The following is a 23,543-nucleotide window of genomic DNA, read 5'->3' as shown; positions in this document are numbered from 1 at the left end:
CCGTGATGCAAACATGCACGCGCAGGGAAGGGAGGGGGGGCGAGAAAGAGGGACGGCGCGGGGGAGGAAATGACGCAAGAGAGGCGAAGCCATCCATCCCAGCTATGAACCGCGTGCTGCGTGCGCCTTCTGCATGCCACATCCCTCCCTCCCTCCCTCCCTCCCCCCAACATACAGTGTGCACAAGATATAAACACGCATTCAAAGCCATCGCGTGCGTCTGAGAAGACGTACACTCATGAAGCATGGGCGCATGTGCTTCAGACGCGCGTATTAGCCCTACCGCTGCTGCTGACGGCGCACCTACGAGCGCCTTTCGCCGATCCGCTGTTTCGCGCAGCTCGCCAGCCGCCTCAGCAAACTGCCGAGCCCGTCGAGAAGGCCGCCAAGTCGTCGACCGGGAGGGTGCAACGCCACGCCGGAGTCGGCCGATAACAAACGCGCGCCGCCGTCGTGCTGCTGCTGCTGCGCGGCGACACGCTCGCGAGTTGTGCCGGGAGCCGCACTGCCAAGGCACACCGTAGCTGTGCTTGGAACGAGAAAGATAAGCTTGCCGGCAAGCTCCACAATGGCCGGTGCTGCCTCCAGCACTTCGCCGTCCGCCTCCATGTACAGCGCTTCCTCGGCGTCCAAAGGCGCGTCTGCCAAGCTGTGCAGAGATGCTGTCATAGCCTTGGCGGCACTGGGAGGGGTCCCGCCCGTAACGAGAAACCGCTCGCCGTCGAAGACGCTCGTGCTGCGCCAGCGCACGTGCCATCCTGTGTAGAGGGAGAAAGCGCTGAAGACAAAGGGCAGGATCGTCGCTACCCAGTTCGTGCAGCTGAGCAGTCCATCTGTTGGATTCGCGTGCGGTGCGACGAGCATGCCTCCACCGTACCAGCGGCCGTTCGCGAAGGCGACCATGGACGATGGCAGCTCCACCCACGTCAGCGACATGAGATGATCATCGCCGACGTTGCGTGGCCACGCGTCGTCACCTTTGCCGGGCGCGGCGTCGACATACAGGGCCCCACTGTTTACGCGACAGTGGTGCTCGCCGATGTGGTCATCACTGCCAATCTGCGCATTCCGCTTGCGGTGCACGTGTTCATGCTGCACCTCGTCTTCCCCCGAGCTCGTGGCGGCGGCGGTGCCTTTGCTGGTGGCGACCCTACCCATGCCCTTTATCGAGGTGGCGGTGGCGAAGTCGGTGCTTGAAGTGCCCGCCGGCGCCCCGGTATCACGCTGCTCCTGCTGCATACGGTGCATCTCAAGCTCGTCGGGGCTGATGTCGAGAAGCTGCAGGATTTGATGGGAGGGCGTCTGAAGCGTACATCGAACCTTCTTGGCATGTAAAGGCGGCATTGGCGTGCGCGCATGCAGCGTGTACGCCGTCGCGCCGTTCTTGGCTGGAGCCGCTGGCGCTGCCAGCTGAGCGCAGTAGTTTGCAGATGTGTCCCGGGAACCATCTGAGCAGTGACCAGGAGCGTCTGTCCTCGGCTCCACGTGCGCACTCCGCCGCAGTCGCGCACGCAACCGGCCCAGCTGCTTGCTCAAGGGTGCAAAGGGGGCAAGCGAAGCAAGGGAGTGAGACCATCCCAACGGCGAAGATGACGCCGCATCGGAGAGCGGGCTTGTAGAGATTGACGTGCAGTCCGTGTCGCTGCTGCGCACCCCAGCTGCGTAGTTGTCGCTGCCGCCAATGCTTTCCTTGCTCGCCTGCTCTTGGCTCGCGTCGGTTTCGGTTGCCCCGCCGTCCGTGTCGACGTCTTCCGCCCGGGCCGCCGAGGCGGCGGACAGTGGCACACGTGGGGGCAGCTTGCAGATGTACAGTGGCTTCGGCTTCATGAGCACCAGCGACACAAAGGATGACGCGGCGAACAGCACTAGACCGCTCAGCATGGAGATCCATCGACAGTGCTTGAACCGCTCCCCACGCTGGATGACGTCGCACGACATGCCAGCGGAGCACTCATTGATGAAGAAGTGTCGTGTGCCGGTGCGCAGAAACTCGATCCGGCCGACATCCACCGCGTACGCAGCACACGCGGACAATCTGGATGGCGCAGATATGGTTTGCCGCGCAGCAGGTGAGCTCGAAGCCATAGACCTACAACTCTCGCTGTCAACGTGTGCTCCATCATCGCCGCCGCGGCTGCTCGCGACGGGGCAGAGCTCCCGTGCGAGTCCGTCGCGCACGACTCGCAGAGCGTCCTCTGGAGTGCGGCAGCATAATCCAAGTTTGGCAAAGTCGGAGCCAGTTCCTGCCGGCACATACAGAACAGCGGGAAGAAGGTGCGACAACACCGCGGCCTCGCGCTCAACGTGTGCGTGCGATGTGGCTGCGGCAGTGTCGGCACTAGAGCCACCTCTCAGTGCAAGCTGTGCGAACCCGGCTAGCGTTCCCTCGCACAGCCCGTTCGTGACTTCGCTCAGTGTCCCATCGCCACCAACGACGAGAATAACGTGATGCGTGGACGGCTGCTCTGGACGACTCCTGCTTGCGCGCTGGTAAGTGGCGGATGTTCTTTTGATGCCTAGCGGCGGCGATTCGCACTCGTCGTTGTCGTTCCCAAGAGTTGCCGAAGCGCTGGCGCTGTGCGGCGTGGAAGACAGCATGGGGCCCTGCGGCGGCCGCTGACGATTGTCGTCGAGACGAGAGCACAGAATGAGTTGACTGAGCGATTGACTCAACAGCTTCAAGTGTCCACATCGGTTCGTGCGAATGATAAGCGTACGCAGCGCGACACCACTAACAGAGGATGCCACGGAGGACAGTGCGCAGTCAGCTGGGGTCGCCGGCATGGCCGCTGCTGTGGCATTCCACACAGCACTCACAGCCGACGAGTATGGTGGTGCTGAGCCAGCGGTCGGCCCCCACGCTGATGCCGATGATGCTTCAGGCCTGTGCCCGTGTGCTCCACTTTCCATCCCTTCCGATGAAGACCCTGGCACAGGCTGATGCAAGGAAAGGATGTGCAAGAGGTTGCTGCTGCTGGCGGTGTGCACTGTATCTCTTCCGAAAGATTGGCAGAACAGCGTCTCAACTTGATCCAGCAGCGCCGCACCTCGTTCGCCGCCGCTGGTCGGGTTGCCCACCACCCACACGTACAAGAGGCTCCGCGGCAACGCCGTGGTGTGCGCGGTCGGATTTGAAACAGCCACGCGAGTCATGGCCGCCAAGGCACCGGCATCCGCCTTCCGTGAGGATAACGCGAGCGCCATGTATTACGCTTGTGAGAAAGGAGAGAAGGGAGGAGGTACGGCTCGCTCTTGTGTGTGTGTGTGTGTGTATGTGTGTATGTATGTATGTGTGTCAAGGGTGTGAAGTCAGCAGTGAGGCTCCCCCCTTCGCTTCAGTGATGCCGCCACTCCAGGCTCGCCAACACACGCGACGACTGGAGGGGCAGGAACGAAGACGACAAAAAAAAAACAAGTCTTGAAGCCACCGTACAAACTTTGCACTGTCAAGGCGTTATCGTGTTTAACCAAGATGCGCTTTTTTTTTTGTTGTGCCTGTGCACAGCGGCGCTGCACCTCCTCCTGGGTGATGTATCCCCTCCGCCCCTCTCCCCCTACATGCACGCACACACACACACAGGCGGTGGCGCCTTGCTGCTGTGCAGACACCGGATTCTTTATCGAGGTTCTCCCTGCTTCAACGCTTCGTCTGCTTACTCACTGACCCCCCTCTCTCTCACCCGCTTAGTTCTCTCTATGTTGTCAGAGACTTCGGATCGGCAACCGTGGTGGAAAGCATACAAGAGAGGAATTGCAGAGAGCCGTCCCGGTAGAGATCGTAGCGAAAGTAAAGGTACGAAGAAGCAAGACCGCTTTCGCCGCGCGTGTGCTGGGCCATGCGTGCACTACCACGGTCGCGGTGGAAGGAAAGCGAAGAAGGCGGTTCGTGTGAGTGTATGTGTGCTCCCTGTGTACCTCACGCACGTGCTTTTCCATGAAAACAAAACCAACAACAGCAGCCAAAATAAAAAGAAAACAAGAAGAGGCCACCCCACGCAGTGAAGCCCGCCTTCGTGCACATGCAAAAGGGCAGCAGCAGCAGTGAGAACAAGAAGAATCGAATTCGATACACACGAAAGGCCCCACCGCATGAAAGAATGAGGCAGAACGAAATAACCACCGCCACAAAAGAAACGCGCGATGATGTGAGCACCAGGGAACGTGGCCCGCAAAGGCGAGAGGTAGAGGAAGAGAGGTGGGAGAGGTGGCGGCTCGTGAGGCACAGCCCCAGTCAACGCCAGCGCACCGGCACACAAGACCGAACGCGCTTGCCTTACCCCTCTTTTATATGTGTTTCAGCGAGGCACAGACGGGCGCTCTCCCGCTATGCGTGTATGTGCGTGTGTGTGTTGGTGTCGGTGGCGATGGCGGAGGCAATAACAAGACCAAGTAACACGAAAACGAAAAATCAGACGAAGTTTAAGCTGGATTCGCTTATCCCCGTCCGTCTCTCTCCACCTCAGATGCTCTTCGAGCTTCCTCTTCTTCTGCCCTACGTGTGCGCGCATGTGCAAAGATATGCGAGAACGCACATGAGATGGAGAGGGGTGGCGATGGTGAGACACAGATGGAGGCAGAGCACAAGAGTGTCCAGGAGTAACGGTGAGAAGCAGCTGTGACGCCTTGTCTGACTCGCAAAACAAGAATGAATGCGATAAAGGGTAGGAGTGGGTGGGGGGTGAAGGTGTGAGCGCCCGTGGTACAGAGGACCGCATAGCTCGCTCCGTTGCGCGCCTCCCTCACCTCCTCTTCTCTGTTTCCTTTAACGCCCGTGAACGATGGCGTGCGTACACTGGAGCTGCGCCAGCGGAGAGGGGCCAGTGCAGACGCGCCGTCATCCTTCTTTCGCACCATCCCGCTCACGGCGGAGCCACAAGGGGCATCCCCGAGGTCTGAAAAAATAGCAGGGGGGCACGCCAGCGGTCGCGCGTGCCGGGCGAGCGTCTGTGCGTGTGCACAGCCGCGGCTACCCTCAGAGGGAGCACCGAGGACCAAAAAAATCGGTTTCTTTTTTTTTGCGTGTTCGGAAAGTCTACCACAGCCAGGTCCACGAGTACACTCGCACACACAAACACAACCACACACAACCATAGCTCACCCGCCTTCGCAGGGATACGGCTGCATCGTCGTCGTCTGGGTCATGCCGTCCTGCCGTCGCATCGGGGCCGTGCGACCAAACGGCTCTTCTTGTCCTTTCCTCGCACCTCCTCTCGGATGCGTGCTGCGCGATCGGCGCCAGACAGGCGACTCGGATGGGCAGCACGCCTCGATGCAAAGCATGCCGCGTCCAAGGTCCTGCCCTCGAGGGTGACGGCCGTGGCGGCGTCGACCGTGCGGGCAACAAGGGCTGGCACAGGTGCATGGCGGAGGAGCTCGAGGAGGAAGACGACCAGCTTCAGGTCAGGGCCCTCAGAGACCCTGTGCTTGGCCACCGTGGCATACTTCCCCCCTGGCTCGCTTCAAGCCGCGGCATGCCATGATGTGTGTAGGCTCGACATATTCGAGTTGTGACGACTCGATGGTGACATTCGCTGTGCTCGCGTCATGCTTCCCCTACATGCGCTGTGACGTTGATCGGTGCGCATCTCTTCGCGCCTTTTCTGTCCATCCCTCGTGCTCTTTGGACTTCTGGATGCCTTGCTCGGATGCGATACACCACGCCAGCTATGCTAGACGGCGCACGTGCGCAGTCCTCACAATTATCTACGTCCTGCGACCTGCTCCGGGATGTAGCTCCCGGTTCGCGTTATGAAAAGCGCATAATTGTACCTCTGTCGTCACTGGCAGCACCACGACATTAGCCTACTAAAAGTGGACAGCGAGTTGGATCGCGCCGTGGTCACTTGGCGCCGTGGTGGCGGCGCCCCAGTCCTTGATGAAGCAGCCGAGCCCCGGGGTGGCGTCCGGTGACGCTTCCGTGGCCCCGTCTGCGCTGCGCCGTGCCGGGGTGTCGTTATCGCCTGCACAGGCCAGGCATCCGCCCTTAAACCGGTCGTGCGGGGGTGGCCCCTGCCCGGTCGGATCGCCCTTTCGTGTCCCACGCCGGGTGGTGCGAGCTGGCGCCCACTCGAATCATGCGAGAGCTGAGCGCGACGTCGCTTGGCGCCTGATGGAGAGAACTTCCCGAGTCACCAGGTCACTCTTAGGGGTGCAGCCGGAGGTGAGGTGTGTATCCGTCTAGTAGGGCCACCGCAGCAAAGCCAGAGCAGAGACAACACAGGAGGTGGATGCGCATATTTGTGGGACCGTCGACACAATTTGCAGCGCACTGGTACGAGCGCGATCATGGCCGTAGGTCTCTGCGGCACCGCGCTGACCCACACCTGTCCGCCGACACCGAGAGCCCGCTGTCCATACCCGAGGGCAGGCTGCCGGCTGCTTGGCCTCCCCATACAGAGCGGGCACTTGAAGTGTGGTGCCACGCTGAGGTGGCCCGCATCATCAGGGTAGCGCAAGTGATCTCTGAAAGGAGAGCAAGGACGCACGAGAAGAGCAGCGATGCTGAGTTTTGATCTCTGCCTTTGGTCCCTTCGCAGAGCCTCCACACACTCAACGCCCGCAAGACGGAGAGCCTGAAAGAGCCCAGGAGCCGCACAACGGCACCGTTGGTGTGGAGAGATCAAGAACCAACAGTGACACACACATAAGGGAAAGCACGACACAGGAGACCAGGAGCGAGGCGTCTGCAATGCAGCGGGCCAAGGCTGTGAAGAAGAGGGGATCGGACACACCCGTGCAGGCGCGCAAAGACCGAAGACATGGATCGCGGAAGCAAGACCGCCCTCTCGAGTGCGGGTGGGGTGGCAGAGAAAGAGAGACAGGGCATGAAGACAAGGAAGAGGTGTGCCTTGTGCGCATGTCCTGCACGCTCACACAGGAGGTAACCCAGCTCTCGCACACGGCACCTGCGCCGGTAGCCGATCTCCACTTCCCGTCCCTCTCTACCCCCTCCTCCTCGACACCGGGCACGCACGGACAACCACCGCAGACGGTATCGCAGCCGAAAAAAGATACAAGTACACAGGCCGACACGCACACCCACCCACCCACCCACCCACCCACACACACACACACACAAATCATGGCAACAAAAGAGAGACGACAACGACGAGACGCCTCCTCCAGCAGACGCCAACAACACAACGCCCTCCCCTCCCGCAATGCAACGCGCGAGAAATCCAAAAACGAAAACAAAGAACATGCCCAGACATCCCCCTCGACGAAAAGATCGCACCCGCACGCCACGCCGCACACCGTCACGCACCACGCCCGTAGACGTGGGGGCCCCATCGTTCGTCAAATCGATCCATGCTTGCGTACGTTCCCCAAGGCACGATCTTGCACGCGTGTGTGGCGCCGCTTTCCAACACCGCCGCGTATTGCCATGGTGGAGTGGAGAGGGAGGGGATTTGGAAGGGGGCGGGGACAACAATAGACGCCCTCCAGAAGGGTGTGCATGCAGGTTTGTACGTCCGTGACAGTTGGCAGGAGTGTGGGTGGGTGGGCAGCAATCGCGAAGGATCAAGGAAGAAGAAGCGTATGCTTTCTGGAGCTAAGCACGCACCGGGGCGGTATTCGTTGGTTGGTTGGGCGAGAGAGGACGGGACAGTGGCGGTGCCGGCCACATGAAAAGAATTGACGCCTACAAGTGCACGCGCCCACAGACTCAGACGCGTGCAAGCGACGAGCTGAGAAAAGAACGCTAACATCGTCTGCCACCGCGCGGGTGTGTTCTCCTACCGCCCCTTCTTCGCTAGTCCATCGCTGCTCCTTTCTCGTCTCCACCGACCCCCACACACCCCACAGCCATACACGGAGCTGGACGACCTTCACGTCGCAAGAGAGCCCTCTCCTGAGCTCCCAAAATGTCTTGCTCTCTCTAAAACAACGAGATCCAATTGAATGCGCGCGCGCGCGCTTCTCTATGCCCTTTATGCCTTTCTATGCGCAGCGGCACTGCGAAGGCTACGGCATCCTCCTCGCCCTCCTCTTCTTCACTTCCTGCTTGTGGGACGTGCCACATGGTCCTGCTCGACGCCATCGCCAGCCGATGTAATCGACGACGACGTCTCCACAGAGGTGCGAGGGGAGCCGGCTGCGGCTGCGGCTGCGGCTGCAGCTACTGTGGCCTGCATCTGCGCCATGTACGGATGCAGGACCACGCGCATGGCTTCCTCAAGCGCCACATATGACAAGGGGGACGCTGGCGATGAGGCCGACGCCGGTGCAGACGCTGGCTGACGGCCAGGCACGCTGCGCTGCAGGTGCTGCTGGCGACGCAAGAGGCGCAGTAGCTGGCGATTGTGCTGCGACACCTTCACTGCCTCCTCCTCGGCCGCCTCCGCACGTACCTGGGCCCACAGGCCCTCGAGCGCAGCCTTCAGCGCTTCGTCCGACTCTGCCGCACTGGTCGTGGATGCAGCCGCAGTCACGGAGGCGGGATCGGCCGCCCGCTCGTTTCGGTACACATTTTCCATGGCTGCCCGCACATGGTCCTCTATCTTGTCCGTCGACGTCCGCACGGTGTGGTCGACGACGCGGGTCAGCATCTCCTCCAACTCGAACGACGTGACGGGCAGCACCGGCGTCGACGGCTCCTCATCACGCCTGTCCTCGCGTGCGCTGTTTTGGGCGCTGCGATGAACGTCGCAGTAGGCGTCCAGCTGCTCCACAACGCTCGCGTGAATGTCTCGCCGGATCGCATGCGTGATCTCGTGCACAGTGTCGGCGACGGCCCTATCCAGCGACTCTCTTGAGAGGGTGGCCGCGTACGCTGCGGCAGGCGCGGCCGCTTGTGCCTCGGCCGCCGCGCGTTCTTGGCTTGCGAAATAGCGAAGGTCACTCCGCAGGCTCTCTAGCTCCTCGCTGAGCTTCGAGTGATGCTGCTCCTGCAACTCATGGAGATCTCTCAGAAGGCGCACCTCTTCCTCGCTCTTCAGTGGAGCGGCTGCGGTCTCTGGTGGGTGGGCCACTGCGGAGTCTACCAAGCCTTCAGTCTTCGCAGCGGCCGCGGCCGTTGTTGCCGCCGCCAGTGCTGACAAGCGCTCACTCAGCTCGCGTAGCTGCGCCAAGGTCTGCGACATAGTGCTCTTTATCTCGTCTTGCCTCTCAAGGAGCACAGAGGACGCGACGTCAGCGCTGTCAGTCGGGGATGTGGATGCAGGCGTCGCCATCAGTGCCGGTGCTGCGGCGATTGGTGTGGCCTCGCCGTTCGCTGCTTCAGCGTTGCGCCCTGGCGTGCTGGCGAGGCGTTCCCCGAGCACATCCATGATTGGCTTCACCTCGTCTCGTACGATCGCCTCCAGCGTGTCCGATAGTTTCTCCAGTGACCACTGTCCCACTATGCTGGACAGCGTCTTGACGAGGTGGGCAGTCGCCTGCTCATGGCGCACCGACACCTCCTCGACCGCCTCCGTCACCATTGTTTTCATCTCAACGCGCTGCGCTGCCCGGGCGACGGCTTCGCTGTCTGCGTTCATTGCACTCGACTGCTGCGCCGCCTCAAAATGCCCGCGCAGCTGCGCCTCCTTGCGCTGCACCAAAACCTGCGTGAGGGCTGCGATACGGATCGCATCAGCGACGAGCGTGTCCGGATGCTGCTGTCGCGGAGAAGAGGAGGATGGTGTCTCCCACTGCAACGGGGGGCTCAGAAGCCATGGCTGCTCCGACAGCAGACGGTACACCTCTTGAAAGGTGTTACTCACCTCGGCGGCTTCGGCAGAGAGCGTCGGGGCCGCGGATGGTACCATCCCAGATTTGCTGCCGCGGCGCACAGCACTCATCTTCACGCTGTTGCCGCCACCTTCGACCATCGAGTGCTCCAGCACATAGGACAGATGTGCCGGGGATACGTCGTCCGCCGTTAGCACTGACATGCCCGCCACTTCCGCACCCGCTGGTGTCGCCTTGAGCTGCGTCAGCTGGTACTGCAGCTCCTGCTGTAAGACAGCGGCGTCTTCTCTGGATAGTCGCGTATGGATGAGTATGTAAACATACGGTTTTGGTGACATCGGTGCTGCCGTGGTGGCGGTGCCAGCGGCGCCATCGTCGGCGACCGAGGAGGCCGCCGCTGCCTTCATGGCATACCGTTTTCGCGAGCTCTTGCGCTCGGAGACGCGCCTGACGCGCGCTGGGTCGAGGCCGGCCAGCTCCGCCACCTCTGCGGGCAGCTGTGAAGCACCGCTGGACATGGCGCTGGTGAGGTCAGCAGCGGCTTGCAGGGCACCAAGCCACACCGTCGAGGCACTGCTCTCCTTGCTGACACCGTAGACCACCATGTGCATTGTGAGCGGTGAGGCAGCGGACGAAGCCGAGACATCCGCCGCGGCAGCAGTGCGCATCTCCTCGTACACAGCCGGGCTGATCAACGGCTCTAGTATTCGGATGGGCAGTGGTCGGCCAGGTTGAGATGCCCACAGCAACTTTTCCTTCGAACTGTCCACGGACAGCAGGCGCGGCGGTCGCGCTACGGCGGCACGCTTTCCCGAAACAGTGGCCGCAATCGAAGCGACCAGGCGCGCCTGAGACGGCGTCGCCGGCCTACGCTTCTTCTTCTGAGCGGCGAGCGCCTTGAGAGAGACGCGTGCCACACGGCGCACCACTCGCTCCACCCGCCTTGTGTTTGCCTCTGAAGCTGCCGTCTTTGCCGGCGGTGCGGTGTTCGCGGCTGCAGCGGTGGCTGCTAACGTTGGGACCGGCTCTGCAGATGCAGCCGCAGCGACTGGCGAGGACGCAGAGGGCAACACGGCTTTCGCTGCCGTTGCCGTTTCGTCCACGTCGGCCTTCGGCGGCGTCGAGCTGTTCGCCTCTTTTGGGTTCCCTCTGCGCTGCGGGGCGACCTGCGCCGGCGCTCCACTGAGGCTGCACCGAGCGGGGCTGCTGCATGTTGTCGACGGAGCCGCCTCCGCAGCAGCTGAGCGATCGGAGGCCGGCGCGGCGCTGACAGCCTGGGCGCTGTCATGGGAGTTTGTCGCAGGAGCCGTGGCCAGAGGGACTGCCGCCGGCACGCGAGGCGGCACGGGCGGCAGCTCCGCCAGTGTGCGCACGCGCTTTGTCTGCTCGTCGCCGAGAACCAGGACTGTCAAGGGGGGGGTGTGGACAGACTGCCCGTCTTCGGTTGCCACCTCCGGTGGGAGCGGGTGCATGCTCAGGGCATTGCGGATGATGAACTCCTGCACTTCGGCATCCTCGCGAGGGAGGGTTGTCTCCACGAGCACTACCAGCGGCGACGATGCGTCAGCTGCCGCACCGCTTGTGCCGTCGGCTGTGCGCTCATGCGTGTCGTTGACCACGGCGGCGTGGATGCGGTTGACCAGCAGGATGTCCGCGAGGTGCGCCAGCTGGTGCTTTCTCGCGATGGTGGTGTAGTCTAGGCGCAACACCCGTCCCACGTCAGGGATGTCGGTCGACGTCGAAGACGACGACGAGGAGGAGAGGACGTGCTTTAGCAGCGTGCAGTTCACACCTGAGAGGACAGTGTCAACGAGATTCTTGCCGGCATTTCGTGTCTTTGCTTTGGCAGGCGCTGCCGTGGTCGCGGGAGGTGGTGGGGCGCCCGCAGGTGGTAGCTCGAGTTGCCCAGCGCGCTTCGCAGGTGCTTTCACCGCAGCTGGAGGCTTTGATGCGGCTGCCCGCTTCGGCTTTTTCGCTTTCGTTGCCTTGGCCCTCAGCTCCGCCAGGACGGCGTTAACGGCGGCGTCAATGATGACGCTCTTCGAGCGTCGCCTTACACGGCCGCCTAGGCGACAACCGACAAGACGAAGCATGCGTCTATCCTGGTTCACTCACGTTAACACAAAGACCGCGTTCGCTCCAGCTCAGAGACGCGCGGCGTGGCAGAGAAAGAGAGAGGGCGAAGGAAAAGCGAGCAACACACGAATGAACGCAGAAGGAATACAGCTTCTATGGGGGTACGTCTCTCCCCTCTCCCCCCTTCCCCTCCTCTACGCTTGAGATGAGCACCAAAGCGAAACAGTGAGAGGGGTGGCGCTGGCCGACGCCGCTGACCGCCGCCTCGAGCGTGCCTGAAAAAGAGAGAGAGAGTGACACTGTTCTCAGCAGCAGAGAATGCAATGAAAAAAGGCCTCGATGCGCCTCAGGCGTGCGCGCACATACACAGACGCGCACGAGGAGCGAAGTAATGATGATGGCTAATGATTGTCGTAATCTATGCGCCGATGTGCGCGCGTGTGATGTGCACGCAGAATGCTGTGGCGCACAGTGCGGGTTTGTCTATGATTCAAATGAGTGGAGACAGAGAGAGAGAGGGAGAGCGCGGGTGTGCGCGGCAACGAAGACTGCCAGGACCGTCGCACCCTCGATTTTGTGCCTCGAACACAGCAGAGCCTCTTTGTTTTGGCTTCCCGCTCTCCCAGACTCGCGAAAGAAACAAAAAAAAGGCGCGTACACCCTTCGCGCGGCTTTGGTGCACAGTGCACACCTTATCCCTCTCTTTCTGTGCGCGTGTATGTGCGTGTGCGTGCGCGTGGGGGCGCTACGAGAGGAGGGCGGCGGTAGTGGTGGTGGTCGTGTTGGTGGTGGTGCGGCGGTGCACGACGGGGCTGCAGAGATAGGGAGAGGCGAGAGAAGCGAGCTCAGGGGCCGTCTCTCTGTGTGTGTGTGTACACGTCTTCTCTCGCTGTGTCCACCTCCTCCCTGCTTTGGCTTCGTTTCGCAGACTTCCATCAGAAAAGACGCACACATGGAATGGCAGGATTTCAGGATGCAGGGGAAGAAGTGAGTAGCCCGCTCGACAGTCCGTCGAGAGAGAGAGGTGTGTGTGTGTGTACGCGGAGATGGATACGTTTCGGCACCGCGGGAGCGCGAGAGCAGAGGTTCGCGAGGGGAAGGGCGAGGGACGGAGGGTTACGGGAGCGCATCGCACCTGCACCCACACTGACACTCGTACAAGAGGGTGAGTTTTCGCCCGTGCGCACGGGCGATGCCCTTGGCTGTCTCCTGATGTTGACAAAGTCGGGTTTGAGAGGAACAATCGACATACGCACACACACACACACACAAGTCAGCCCGCCTTCTCCACCCGCGGAGACTCTTCGACTCTATGACTCGATGCTGTCCGAAAAACGCATGATAAGACTCGCACACGCCAACACGGACGCGTACGCGTCGTTTTACTGCTTGATCCCTCTTCCGGTCGAGGATGTCGCCGTTGCTAGCGTGCGGCGGGCAGAGCGCACGACTCCTCGAGATGATGCAGACGCAACGGACACCCTCACCTTGTCAGCCTTGAGCTTTTTGCTGCGGTTGCGGTTAACAAGCAAGCTACTGATGAAGTCCTCCAGAAGACCGTCCTCGGCAAGCTCCTGCTCCCGCGCTGTGGCGGTCGTTTTGAACGAGTCGGACACGCTCCGACTGCCCTGAAACTGCTGCTTCCATAAGCGCGAGCCCTTGGTGGCGGAGGGCGCGGACGACACAGGCGACGAAGATGATGCGGTCTTGCAGGAAAACTGTGACTTGGCTTCCTTGGCCTTCGCCCGCATCGCCCTACGCGCCTCGCTGCGCCGCTCCTTCCTCTCCTTCTCCCTAAGCTGCGCGAGTATGATCTCCTCTTCGATCTTGGCGATCTCTTCATCAGTGAACGGACTGCCGCCGCCGCATTGGCTGCTGATGCGCGCTGCTTCCGCACGAGCGGCAGCCACGCTCTCACTTACGGGGTACAGGCCCAAATCACTCACACTGCCGAAAGTCGAGCTCGTCGCTGCACCGTCTGCCGCGTCTGTTGCGTTGTGCTCGCTGTCGACGTCGTCGTCGTCATCGTTCATGCCCCATCGTGAACCGGAGGCTCGTCGAAGCCGCGGCACCTCTGCGGCGCAGTACCCATTATCTCTGCCGAAAGCGATGGCGCCGAAGTTGAAGAGGCCGCCCTTGATCATGGCGGCGCTTTCGTTTACTTCGGCCGACTCGGCCTGCAGCGTCGTCGCCGGAAGCGTTCGGTGCGCGGGGCCTGCGCCGCCGGCTGCATCGGCTCTCGCGCTCGCGTTGAGGAACGGGGCGGTGACTTCCGAGTTCAAAAGACTCGGCACGTATGCAAGTCGAGACGGCTGCGAGGGCGCAGCGTCGTCCACAGCAGTGCTCGCGGTAATGTGTCCATTGCCGGTCTCTCTGGTGTCGCTGGTGCGAGTCAGTATGTTAGTTGTGGTTTCTGCAGGACACCTGTAAACCGGCTCTGCTTGATCAGCGTTCCCCCGGACAGAGGAGGCGCCTGGCGCGGAGATTCGCTGCTGCCATTCCGCCGCCGCCCTACCATTTCCGTTGCAGCCGCCATGGTGGCTTCGCTGAACCTCCACTTGCGCGCTCAGCGCTGCTGCCGACGCCGCCGACTTCTTCGAGGAGGCATCGAAGGAGACGCTGTTGAGAAGGTCCCACAGATGTTGCACGGCATCGTCTGCCACGCCGCGAGTGCTAGCATCCCTGTGCTTCCCTTCCGTCGCCGCTGGGGGTGTGCGAGGTAAGGGCGGTGCTGAGGCTGTCGCGGCGGTGCCGCTCTCGCCTACCGGCGCAGTGACTGCGCGCCGGGGTGCTCCCGCCACCTTTGTTGCCGTGGCAGTGCGCGCGGGAGCTGGTTCCGCTGGTGAAGGCTTCGGTGATGCCGGCGTCGCCTTGCGCGGCTGCGGTGCCAGCATCGGGTTCTCGCCTCCTTTCTCGCTCTCCGCGGCGCTCAGCACACACACAGACGTGCGATCGTTTTGCCCCGCCACCAACGATTGCTGCGCGGTGCTGTCCAACGTGGGGCGCACATGTAGGGCGTTGGCGAGGCGGTGCTGCACGGCCATCGCGGCCTCGTTGGAGAGCTGGGTGCGGAAGACGAAGATGAAGGGCAGGAGGGAGCGGCGGTATGCGTTTATGTTCCCTATCACGTGCTCGCTCTGCGGTGCATAGGCATCGGGGTAGAGCAGCACGTGCCCGGCGACTGGGTCAACCTGCTCCAGCGCTGCATCGATCGCCGCCAGGTGAGCATCGTCCCAATCTAGATGGTCGATCACGAGCACGTTCGCGGTGGCAGGCAGTTCAATAAAGGCGCGGTCGGAGAGGTACACCGTCGTCGCCCCGTAATACAGCCGTGATACAACTTGTGTGTACACCGGCATGGAAATAGATGGCTTCGGCGGTGAAACGGGGGTTGCGGGAGCAGCGACGGTGAAAGCCACTGCGTCCGAGTTGTCTTCGGCGGCTGTGGTCGCTACTGCATCTTCTTCAGCGTCTTTTCCCTCCACTTCAGTGTCTGCACTGTCGCCTTCAGAGGCGGTCAACGCCGGGCCATCGCCTGCTGCTCCCGCCGCTGCATCCTCCTGCAGCACCTCCGTGAGGGATTTGGCAGCGGTGCCTAGTGCAGCCGGCGCACCGGTATGGGCACTAGCTGACTCTTCTCCCGCTGCCTCCTCAGCTGCAGAGATGCCGTCATCACCCGACACGCTTCCAGCCGCGGCATGCTCTGTTGCCCAGGACTCTGCGCCTTTGGCTGTTGCGGCGCTCAAAGCCTCGGGTGTGGCATCGGTCAACGCTGGAACAGCCGCTGCTGCAGGTGCTTCTGCAGTAACGCTTTCACTTAAAGGACCGTCAATGTCGAACTCTTCGAACTCTTCCAGGGGGAGCAGTGCCTCTGCATCCGTTGAGCGCGTCAGAGCAGCCGCTTTCGCATCTGCTTCCGCTAGTGGAGGTGCATGAGCTGTGGCAAGGAATACGCTGCCACTGTTGTTACGCTCCGGTCCGCTCCTTCGCGGCGTGTCAGGGATGTTGACACCATCTGCGCTGTCCGTGTGGTCAGCCGGGCCTGGCGCCGCCGGCGATGCTGCGTCGGCGGCAACGCCGTCGCCGTCCAAATCCGCAACATCCACTGATTCCTCTTCGACCGGGTTATCGTGCTTACTCGGCGAGACCGCTGCAGCTGCCACCAGAGCTGCAGCGCTGGCCGCACTGCCTCCAGAGCAGGTTTGGCTCTTCACGTGGGCCCAAACTGTATTAACGCTCCTCTTTGCTGTCGATGGTGCTGTGATGATCTTCTCATCCGCCGGCGTCGTCGTGCGGGCCTCTTTCGCCCGCATGGACGGCGTTGCCGCTCGATCTACGTAAGTGGCTGCTTCCCAGCACTGGGAGGCGCCGGCGCCATTGCCATCAGCAGCGCTGTTTGTGCCGCCGCCACCGCCGTCGCCCCCTTCGACGACCTCCTCACCCTCGTCGAGCTCGACCTCTTCCCATACTTCTTCATCCTCGCCCTCCAAGTCGTCAGCCTCTTCGGCAGCACCCGTGGCGCCCTCCGCTGCACCGGCTGCCGACACACGCGGAGACACAGCAGCAGCCGGCGCTTCCGCTGCACCAGTGCTGCTTTTGCCTTCTCTTCCAGCAAAGTCCCCTGAAATCGGAAGAGGGCTCGCCGGCGCATCACCGGCACCATTGGCGGACACGACCGCGGGGTCGACAGCTGCTGCAGCCGCCGCGGCCACAGACGCGGTAGGCGGCGCATCTCTCGATGAGGCGCTCTCAGCCTTGTCAGGAGCGGGTCTGTCTGGCGTAGTTGGCGAGTCGATGTAGCGCGTCCAGTGGCGGGACTTGATGCCATCTAGCACACACGCTCGGAATTCACCGAAGGCGCCGAGCGCGTCAAGTTGGGCATCGATCTGCTCCTGCCGCCGCGCCGCTTGCTTCTTCGTGTCGTCCGTCCTGAAGAGAAAAATCAGCGGCGGGGTGTAGGCGTCGTCCTTGTCGAGCTCCTCCTTCGCCTTCTGCGCCTCGGCGCGGTGGGCGGTTATGATGGAAGCCATCGTGGACTTGGGGTTCACCCGCTTCGACTTGCGCTGGCCCTTGCGAACATCCATCATGAAGATGTTTGCGTTGGTTGGCAGGGTCGGCTGCGCCGTGGCGCGTGCCAGCCGCTCCGTACTCATGTTAAAGCGGATACAGGGAACACGGTCGCCGTAGGAGAAGCTGATGGCACGGCGCTGACATGCGACGGCACACGTGCGCGCTAAAGACACCGTGCCACAGCTCCGCCGCCATGCGCGCGATACACTATCCGCCGCCACCGCCGCCGCAGAGATGGAGGATGCAGCGATGGGGGGTGGCGAGAAAAGTACATCGACACGTCGAACCGCGCAGCCATCACACTTCGCGCAGCCCATCGTGTGCAGTACGCTGCTACTCAGCTTTCCAGGCCCCTCCACACCTGGCGGCCACATCGGGCCCAGACGGGAGCTCCTAAAAAAGGTGCGTCTCAGCATATGGCTTGTCTGTCCGTACCGTCTCCTCGAGGGAGAGAACAGCGCAGGGCAGCCCAGGCGGCCGCAGAGACAGAGCCCCCCCCCCTCACACACACACGGCAACAAGTGAACTTCGCAGCAAGCAACGAACACAACGAAAAGCCGAGCCTCCTTCCTCCAACAGTCGAATGGGAAAGAAAAAGAAGATACGGAGAGACAGGCAAAACAAGAGAACAACGGCAGCGCTCAATGCGGGTGCCTATCCGCCGTGGCGGGGCGCGGGTGTGGGTGGGACCACTCGTACAGGTAACTTCTATGAGGTGCGTGATGACGCAACACGCGAGGAACAACAGCAGCAAGAGAAGATATGGGGCGGGGGAGCACCAATCACGGGCAAGGGAACGGCGTGTGTATATGCCTGTGCACGTGTACTCTAGCAGCACCAGAGGTGCTGGCGTCTATGGGAGGGGCTTTGGCCTTCTATCCTAAAGTTGAATGTCCAGTTCGCTGTGCCCGCCACAAGTGCACGGCAGACACGGATACACTGCTTTTTTTTGTGGCGGCAACGAGCGGATTATACCAGCGGTGAGCCGGTGACTTTGGGCGACGTCGATAAAGGAGGACGACGTGGAGAAGGCGAGCTCCACGACTGCGTCCACGGGGCAACGCGTGCTTGCGTGTGTGGGCGTGTGCGCGCGGCTGAGCACCGCAGTAAGGAAACTCCGTCGCAGAGCCGCACGTATCGCCGTTTCTTTTTGATCGGCTATGCGGAGAGGCAAGGGGCGGTAAGAGGGAGACAATTGAAGTGAGCAGGGCGGAGCCGGGTGTGGGGGGGGGGGAAGGGAGGGGAGGCGATGCAGCCTTTCATATTGCATCGATGGGCACCCCCACACCAAGTGCTGCCTGTGCAGTGTCAGCATGTCTGCATGCGTACGGATGCAGAGACTCGGCGCAGTCCGCAGCTATCGGCCCATAGGCACACTCGCCTACAAGTCTCTGCAAAGACACGGAGGAGGTGTGCGCAGTTGGCTCCCGCCATCCCTCCCTTCTCTTTCCTTCTTTGCTCGAACGTGCACACACACATGCGCACACAACTGTTCCACGCCGGGGAACTCGACCTCCAGTGCCTCTCCAAGCAGCCGTGGATCTCTCGCCATGGCCATCGCTCTCCCTCTCCCCGGCATTTCGCATCCTTCTGCCGAGTGATGGGTGGGCGAACAACACAAGCAACGCGAGAAGCGAAATGTTACGATGTCGCTTCAGTGAAGCACGTACCGCAACAGGGGCATCGGCGCGTGTGTATGGCTGTGGTGGTGGGGCTAAATGAACGATAGAGGCAGACACATGTGCGGCATCCAAGCCCCCCCTTCTGCTCACACATGCTGCGTGAAATTCCATTCCTCCCTCCAGCCGCCCCTCTCTCCCTCCCTCCGACTTGGCACTTGAAGAAGCATAAACAAAGAGGAAAAGGTCGAGAGCGCGCGCGCAACAACGCGACAGGCACCCACCCACCCCCTCTCACAGAGTGGGGTATGCACGGAGCCCTGAGATGCCACGCCCCGAGGTGCGGATGTCACACCCGTCTTCTACCCAAGGACGAGGGATGGGATGGGAGGCGCACACCGCACGATAAACAACGGCAATACAACAAAAAATACGTTAAAGACCACTTAGGCATTAACCCGCCGTAGCTCACTTCCCCTGTCGTTCGTCTGCTCCGCTGTGCGCTCCCTGTGCATTCGCGCGTCTCGGCACACGCACACACGTACGCAGCAAACGGAGACGACAACAGAAGCGGCACAGCCTCATGAAGATAGAAATGGGTTTTGGAGGAGAGTGTGGGGGAGAGGGGTGGCGTGTGCGTGCGCGTGGCGGTATCGGAGTGAGAGGAACGAGGGTGTTAGGACAGCTCCAGCTCAATATACGTGAGGTGCAGCATGGCAAAGCAGCGTGCACTTCCCCCTCCACTCGCTCGCTCCCTCACTCACCACCGTGCGCGACCTTCTGCGCTCTAAGCAGCCTAAGATGCCCACTCTTTGAGTGGGCCGGGAGACGGAGAGGAAGAGTGAGTCGGTGGGTACGCACAGAATCACACCCAGGTGTCGTATCGACTCCCGGCTTCCCTCCTGCCGTTCGGCCAAGTCGCCTCACCCTCTCCGTGCGCGTATCAACGCCCGCCTTCCTTCATTCGTTTCCTCTCACCCGGACGGCGCCGCTTTACAGAGGGACGCACAGGAACTGGATGTTGAGCTCCATGTAAGAGCACGGGCTCGGAATGTCGTACGCCTTGAGCGTGTTCGGGTGGATGACGCCGAGGTGCCCGATGCGCACTGCCTGACCAGCGCGGTGAAGAATGATGTCCATAGCGCGGCCAGGAAAGAAGGCGCCGTCCTCGCCCTTCTCCAGTGTGTAGTAGTCGCCTTCGTAGTCCTCTGCTATCTCCGCTTTCGACGGGACGCCAAGCTTGAGTAGGGCGAGCTCGGTGAGGCCGTGAATGCTCTCAAATCCGCTAGAGCTGCCGTTGCAGTGCGCGGCGGCGAGGTGTCTCTGGTTCCGCGCACCACAGGACGCGTAGTCGGCCTTCAACTCCAGCACCGGTGGGAAATTCCGTTCGTTGTCCAGCAGGACGACGTCCGCGCACTCGAAGAAGCGCTGCGGTAGAGGCTTCGACTTGTTCGTCGCGAGCGTCTTCAGAATACCGGGGAGCAGTGATGGGCGGCACACCTGGAACTCCATCGTCTGCGGGTTGGCGATGTGCGCCGCGACGTCGTTGTCCACGCGGCCCAGGCTCTCGAACGCATCGGCGCGCGAGCAGAGTGACAGCGTCAGCAGCTCCGTGTAGCCTGCGCAGGCCATCTCAGTGCGCAGCAGCTGCGCCACCTTGCTCAGCGGCGTCTGCGTCACAGGGCCATGGGTCTTGCACTCCACGTAGGCGATGTTGTCGTAGCCGTACGCGATGGCGACATCCTCCATCACGTCCGCGACGCCGATGACGTCCGTGCGCATTGGCGGCACCGTCACCGTCACCTCACTCTCCGTCGTCTCCTTGATCGTGTACATCATCTTCTTCAGCAGCTGCGCGCACTCAGCACCACTTTTCATTTCGATGCCGATGATCGAGTTGAGGCGTGCGATGCTCATCGTCATTTCCTTCGTCTCCATCGTTGGTGTCACAAGCGACCTTGTTCCGTCTGGCGTCGGCTCCTCATAGTTCACCTGCACCGCCTCCACTGTGAAGGGATCCTCGCAGTAGGCCGAGAAGGCACACACGAGCTGGTTCACCAGCACCTGCGCCTTGTAGTGGTCCGGGGCCGTGCACTCAATGAAGATGTTCCTGGTGTCCACGGAGATGGCCGAGTAGCGCGAGTTGATGATCGGCGGCAACGAGAGCACGTTCTGGCCGGTACCGTCGTACACAACCGGGTAGGTCGGAAAGGAGGAGATCAGCGGTACATACTTGCCGATGTGGCGGTCCTCGGCGTAGTACTGCGCGAGGCCGTTGCCTGAACAGTTCAGCTCCCTTGTCTGCCGCAGCGGAACGAACCGGATGGTCTCGCGCGGGCGGCAGGCGAAGATAAAGTCCGTCGTGTTCACCTTGTCTAGGTCGTGGGTGCCAACCGAGGCCAGCGTGCGGCGGCGGGCCAACCCGGCGTGGAGCTTCTCCTGGTAGTCGATGAAGCTGTTGTAACTGCGCTCATTGAAGCGGATGTTGTGCAGGACAGCGCACACAACGTAGTCGCGCACGTTCTTCACGCTTTTCTCCACGGTCATGCGGTAGAGCGGGTTGGCACGGTTGAGGACGCGGTAGTTGGGGAGCGGCATTGTCCCCATGAACACCTTTAGAGCGCAGGCCATGCCCTCCGCGGTGAGAAGGTCGTGACGGTTTGCCGGGGTGTCAATTTTGTAGAGCTTCTCCTCCGAAAGGTGCGCAGGGGCCTCCGCCGGAGCCACGCTCGCCTTTGCGCTCTTGCCCTGCTCCCTCATGAACATTTCTTTCTCACTCGTAATGTCATCGAGCTCCAGGCCAAACTGGAAACACAGGTCGTTGAACTCCTCGTCTGTGTAGGACTTGCCGATCAGCCGGCAGATGTAGTCCTTCGCCACGGCCAACGTCGGCATCTTCTTGAATCTCTCTGCGTGCGTGTGTGTGTGTGAGTAATACTTCCGTTCAACAGGAAAAGAGGCAGCTAGAGGGAGGGCCGCGGATGCGAGATGATGAGCTCAAGAGAAGCGACGCCGTCAGCAAGGAAGGAGCAGGCAGTGGTGGGTGGGTAGAATAGAAACACCGAAAGGAAAAGCCTTCGATCCAACAGCAAACGAGCAAGCTGATATGCGCCTACGTGCGCGTTTCTAGGCTGGAGAACGAGAAGAGAGGAGGAGATGGCGGCGCGTGTTGTCGTCGCCATCACCGCCGTGGTTCGATAGATGCGTTGCACCGAGGCAGCAGCAGCAAGAAGGGAAGAGGTGTTGCAGGGGTACGACACGCAGTTGACAGGAGAATGGAGGTCAAGGCCGTGGAGGTGTTTGCCGAGGTCATTGCCCATCGTGACGTGGAAAAGAGGTGCATCATCACAGCGGCACGAGGAAAAGCGGGGTGGGCGCGCAAGGGGGGGGGGGAAGGCGGCATTGGCGACACGCAGACGAACACGTCGGCCAAGAACAGAGCCGGGCAAATGGCTGAGAAGTTGCGGTGTTCTCGGTACGCTCTTCCTAGCTGTTGAGGAAGTCGAAACGCCCATCAATGCTTTCGCGCTAACTGCGCAGTTCGCGTTTACCTTCGTTTTGTTGAACAGCATGCTTCTTTTCCTTTCGCGCATGGCCGGTGTGTTGTCTGCCTGCGCGCAGGTCGTCGTGAGAGGGGTGAAGGGTGGGGTGGGGGTGGGGAAGAATCCAACGCACAGAGAAGCGAATTCAACTGGAGAGGTCCGGTGGGTCCACAACGCAGCAGGGGCGCTCGCATCTCCGGTCAAACAAAGTGAGGACGTAGTCACGCATACCTTCCGCCTCGTGGCTCTCCTTTTTTTTTCTTGAGAGCCAACAGCTCGCGGATGCGGCTCTGCAGCTTGTCTTTATCGTCTTCGTGCTTTGCCACCGCACCGGTCGCTTGCTCATGGGACAGCTGCCTGGCAGCGGCGGCGGCGACGCAGCTGTTCTGGTACTCCTTTACTCGCATGAGTGGGTCGTGCCGCTGCTTCTGCGCCAGGTTCAGCTCCTTTCGTAGCTGCGCCGCTTCCGCGCTGGTAACAAAGCCAGTAGCGGGTGCACTCTCGTCACCGTCGCCTCTCCTCTTCGTCGCACCTGCACCATAGCCGCTGCCGTTGTGGGTGCTAGAGGGACTGTTGCTTTTTGCGTCATCTCGTGGTCGCTTCCTCATGGACGTCTCTGCCTCCACGGAGGCGACTGTTCTAGAAGCAGCAGCGGCGGTGTCGTCTCGTGCTTCTGATTTCACCATCACACACGTCGACCCGTAGGACTCCTCTTTCTTAAACTTCCTGAGGAAGCTGTTTACGGGGAATGACGCGCCGGTGGACGTCTTCAGCTGCACTTCCGGCTTGCTGACTTGTGGCGAGTGCGGTGAAGCTACAGGCGCATCCTTGGCTGCTTGGGCGTCTGCCTCGTACTCGGCGGCGAAGATGCTGCGCGTCTGTCGGTAGCGTGCCAGCTCGCCGCTGAGCGAGTCCGCTGAGTTTGTCAGCACCAGCTCATCGTAACGACGTTCTTCCTGATCGCGCTGCAGCTCCTTCTGCCGCTCCTCTGCCTTCTGCTTGTTGAGCTCGGCCTCCTCCTTGAGCTGCTCGACGCGGCGCAAGTTGCGGTACGTCAAGGGATGGAAACTTTTGTTCCGGTTGATGTCCTTGCTGTGCGCGCGGTACATCTTTGGCGAGGAGCGCTGGGATGGGGCCGGGGTAAAAGGAGATGAGGTAGCGGTGATCGTGCTGGCATGCCGGTGGCGGTCGTCTGCCCGTTTTTCTTTTTTTAGGGGGAGGGGTGCAGGCGCTGCTCTGTGAGTCGCGTATATACGTGTGTGTGTGAGAGCTTGCGTGCTTGATGATACCACAGAGAGAGAGAAAGACGAAGGAAGGAAGGAAGGACGTGACAGTGACATGGGGAGGTGAGGATGAATACAGACGCAACGATTGGTTTCGCCGCGAAAAAGAAAAAGGGGGAAGCACGCACCCAACTAGCATAAAAGCATTCCAAGCGACCTGGGGCGGGGGCGGGGGGCGAGAGGGGCGCCGCAGCGAAGGTCATTGGGAGAAACGAGGGTAAAGGGGCATGGACGGTGTTGGTAGTGTGTGGAGAGGGCGCTGCATGCGAAGCCTCCGTCCT

The 23,543-nt window shown here is 61.4% G+C and overlaps 5 protein-coding genes across 5 annotated transcripts; all 5 read right to left on the bottom strand.

Annotated features, from left to right (window-relative positions):
- Nucleotides 1-303: 303 nt before the first annotated feature.
- LDBPK_191040 (hypothetical protein, conserved) lies at nt 304-3,204 on the bottom strand (the record flags this gene model as incomplete). Its single annotated transcript, XM_003860232.1, has 1 exon — nt 304-3,204. The coding sequence occupies one exon, from the start codon at nt 3,202-3,204 to the stop codon at nt 304-306; it is 2,901 nt and encodes a 966-aa protein (XP_003860280.1).
- A 4,790-nt stretch (nt 3,205-7,994) lies between these two features.
- On the bottom strand, nt 7,995-11,765 carry LDBPK_191030 (hypothetical protein, conserved; the record flags this gene model as incomplete). The annotated part of the gene is made up of 1 exon (XM_003860231.1): nt 7,995-11,765. One exon carries the CDS (start codon nt 11,763-11,765, stop codon nt 7,995-7,997), a length of 3,771 nt encoding a protein of 1,256 aa, XP_003860279.1.
- Nucleotides 11,766-13,130: 1,365 nt separating this feature from the next.
- On the bottom strand, nt 13,131-17,234 carry LDBPK_191020 (hypothetical protein, unknown function; the record flags this gene model as incomplete). The annotated part of the gene is made up of 1 exon (XM_003860230.1): nt 13,131-17,234. One exon carries the CDS (start codon nt 17,232-17,234, stop codon nt 13,131-13,133), a length of 4,104 nt encoding a protein of 1,367 aa, XP_003860278.1.
- Nucleotides 17,235-19,430: 2,196 nt separating this feature from the next.
- On the bottom strand, nt 19,431-21,332 carry LDBPK_191010 (phenylalanyl-tRNA synthetase, putative; the record flags this gene model as incomplete). The annotated part of the gene is made up of 1 exon (XM_003860229.1): nt 19,431-21,332. One exon carries the CDS (start codon nt 21,330-21,332, stop codon nt 19,431-19,433), a length of 1,902 nt encoding a protein of 633 aa, XP_003860277.1.
- Nucleotides 21,333-22,200: 868 nt separating this feature from the next.
- On the bottom strand, nt 22,201-23,088 carry LDBPK_191000 (hypothetical protein, conserved; the record flags this gene model as incomplete). Its single annotated transcript, XM_003860228.1, has 1 exon — nt 22,201-23,088. The coding sequence occupies one exon, from the start codon at nt 23,086-23,088 to the stop codon at nt 22,201-22,203; it is 888 nt and encodes a 295-aa protein (XP_003860276.1).
- Nucleotides 23,089-23,543: the final 455 nt, after the last annotated feature.

Source organism: Leishmania donovani, chromosome 19 (genome assembly GCF_000227135.1).
Source record: "Leishmania donovani BPK282A1 complete genome, chromosome 19".
Taxonomy (NCBI): domain Eukaryota; phylum Euglenozoa; class Kinetoplastea; order Trypanosomatida; family Trypanosomatidae; genus Leishmania; species Leishmania donovani.
This window is presented reverse-complemented; position numbering and strand designations above follow the sequence as displayed.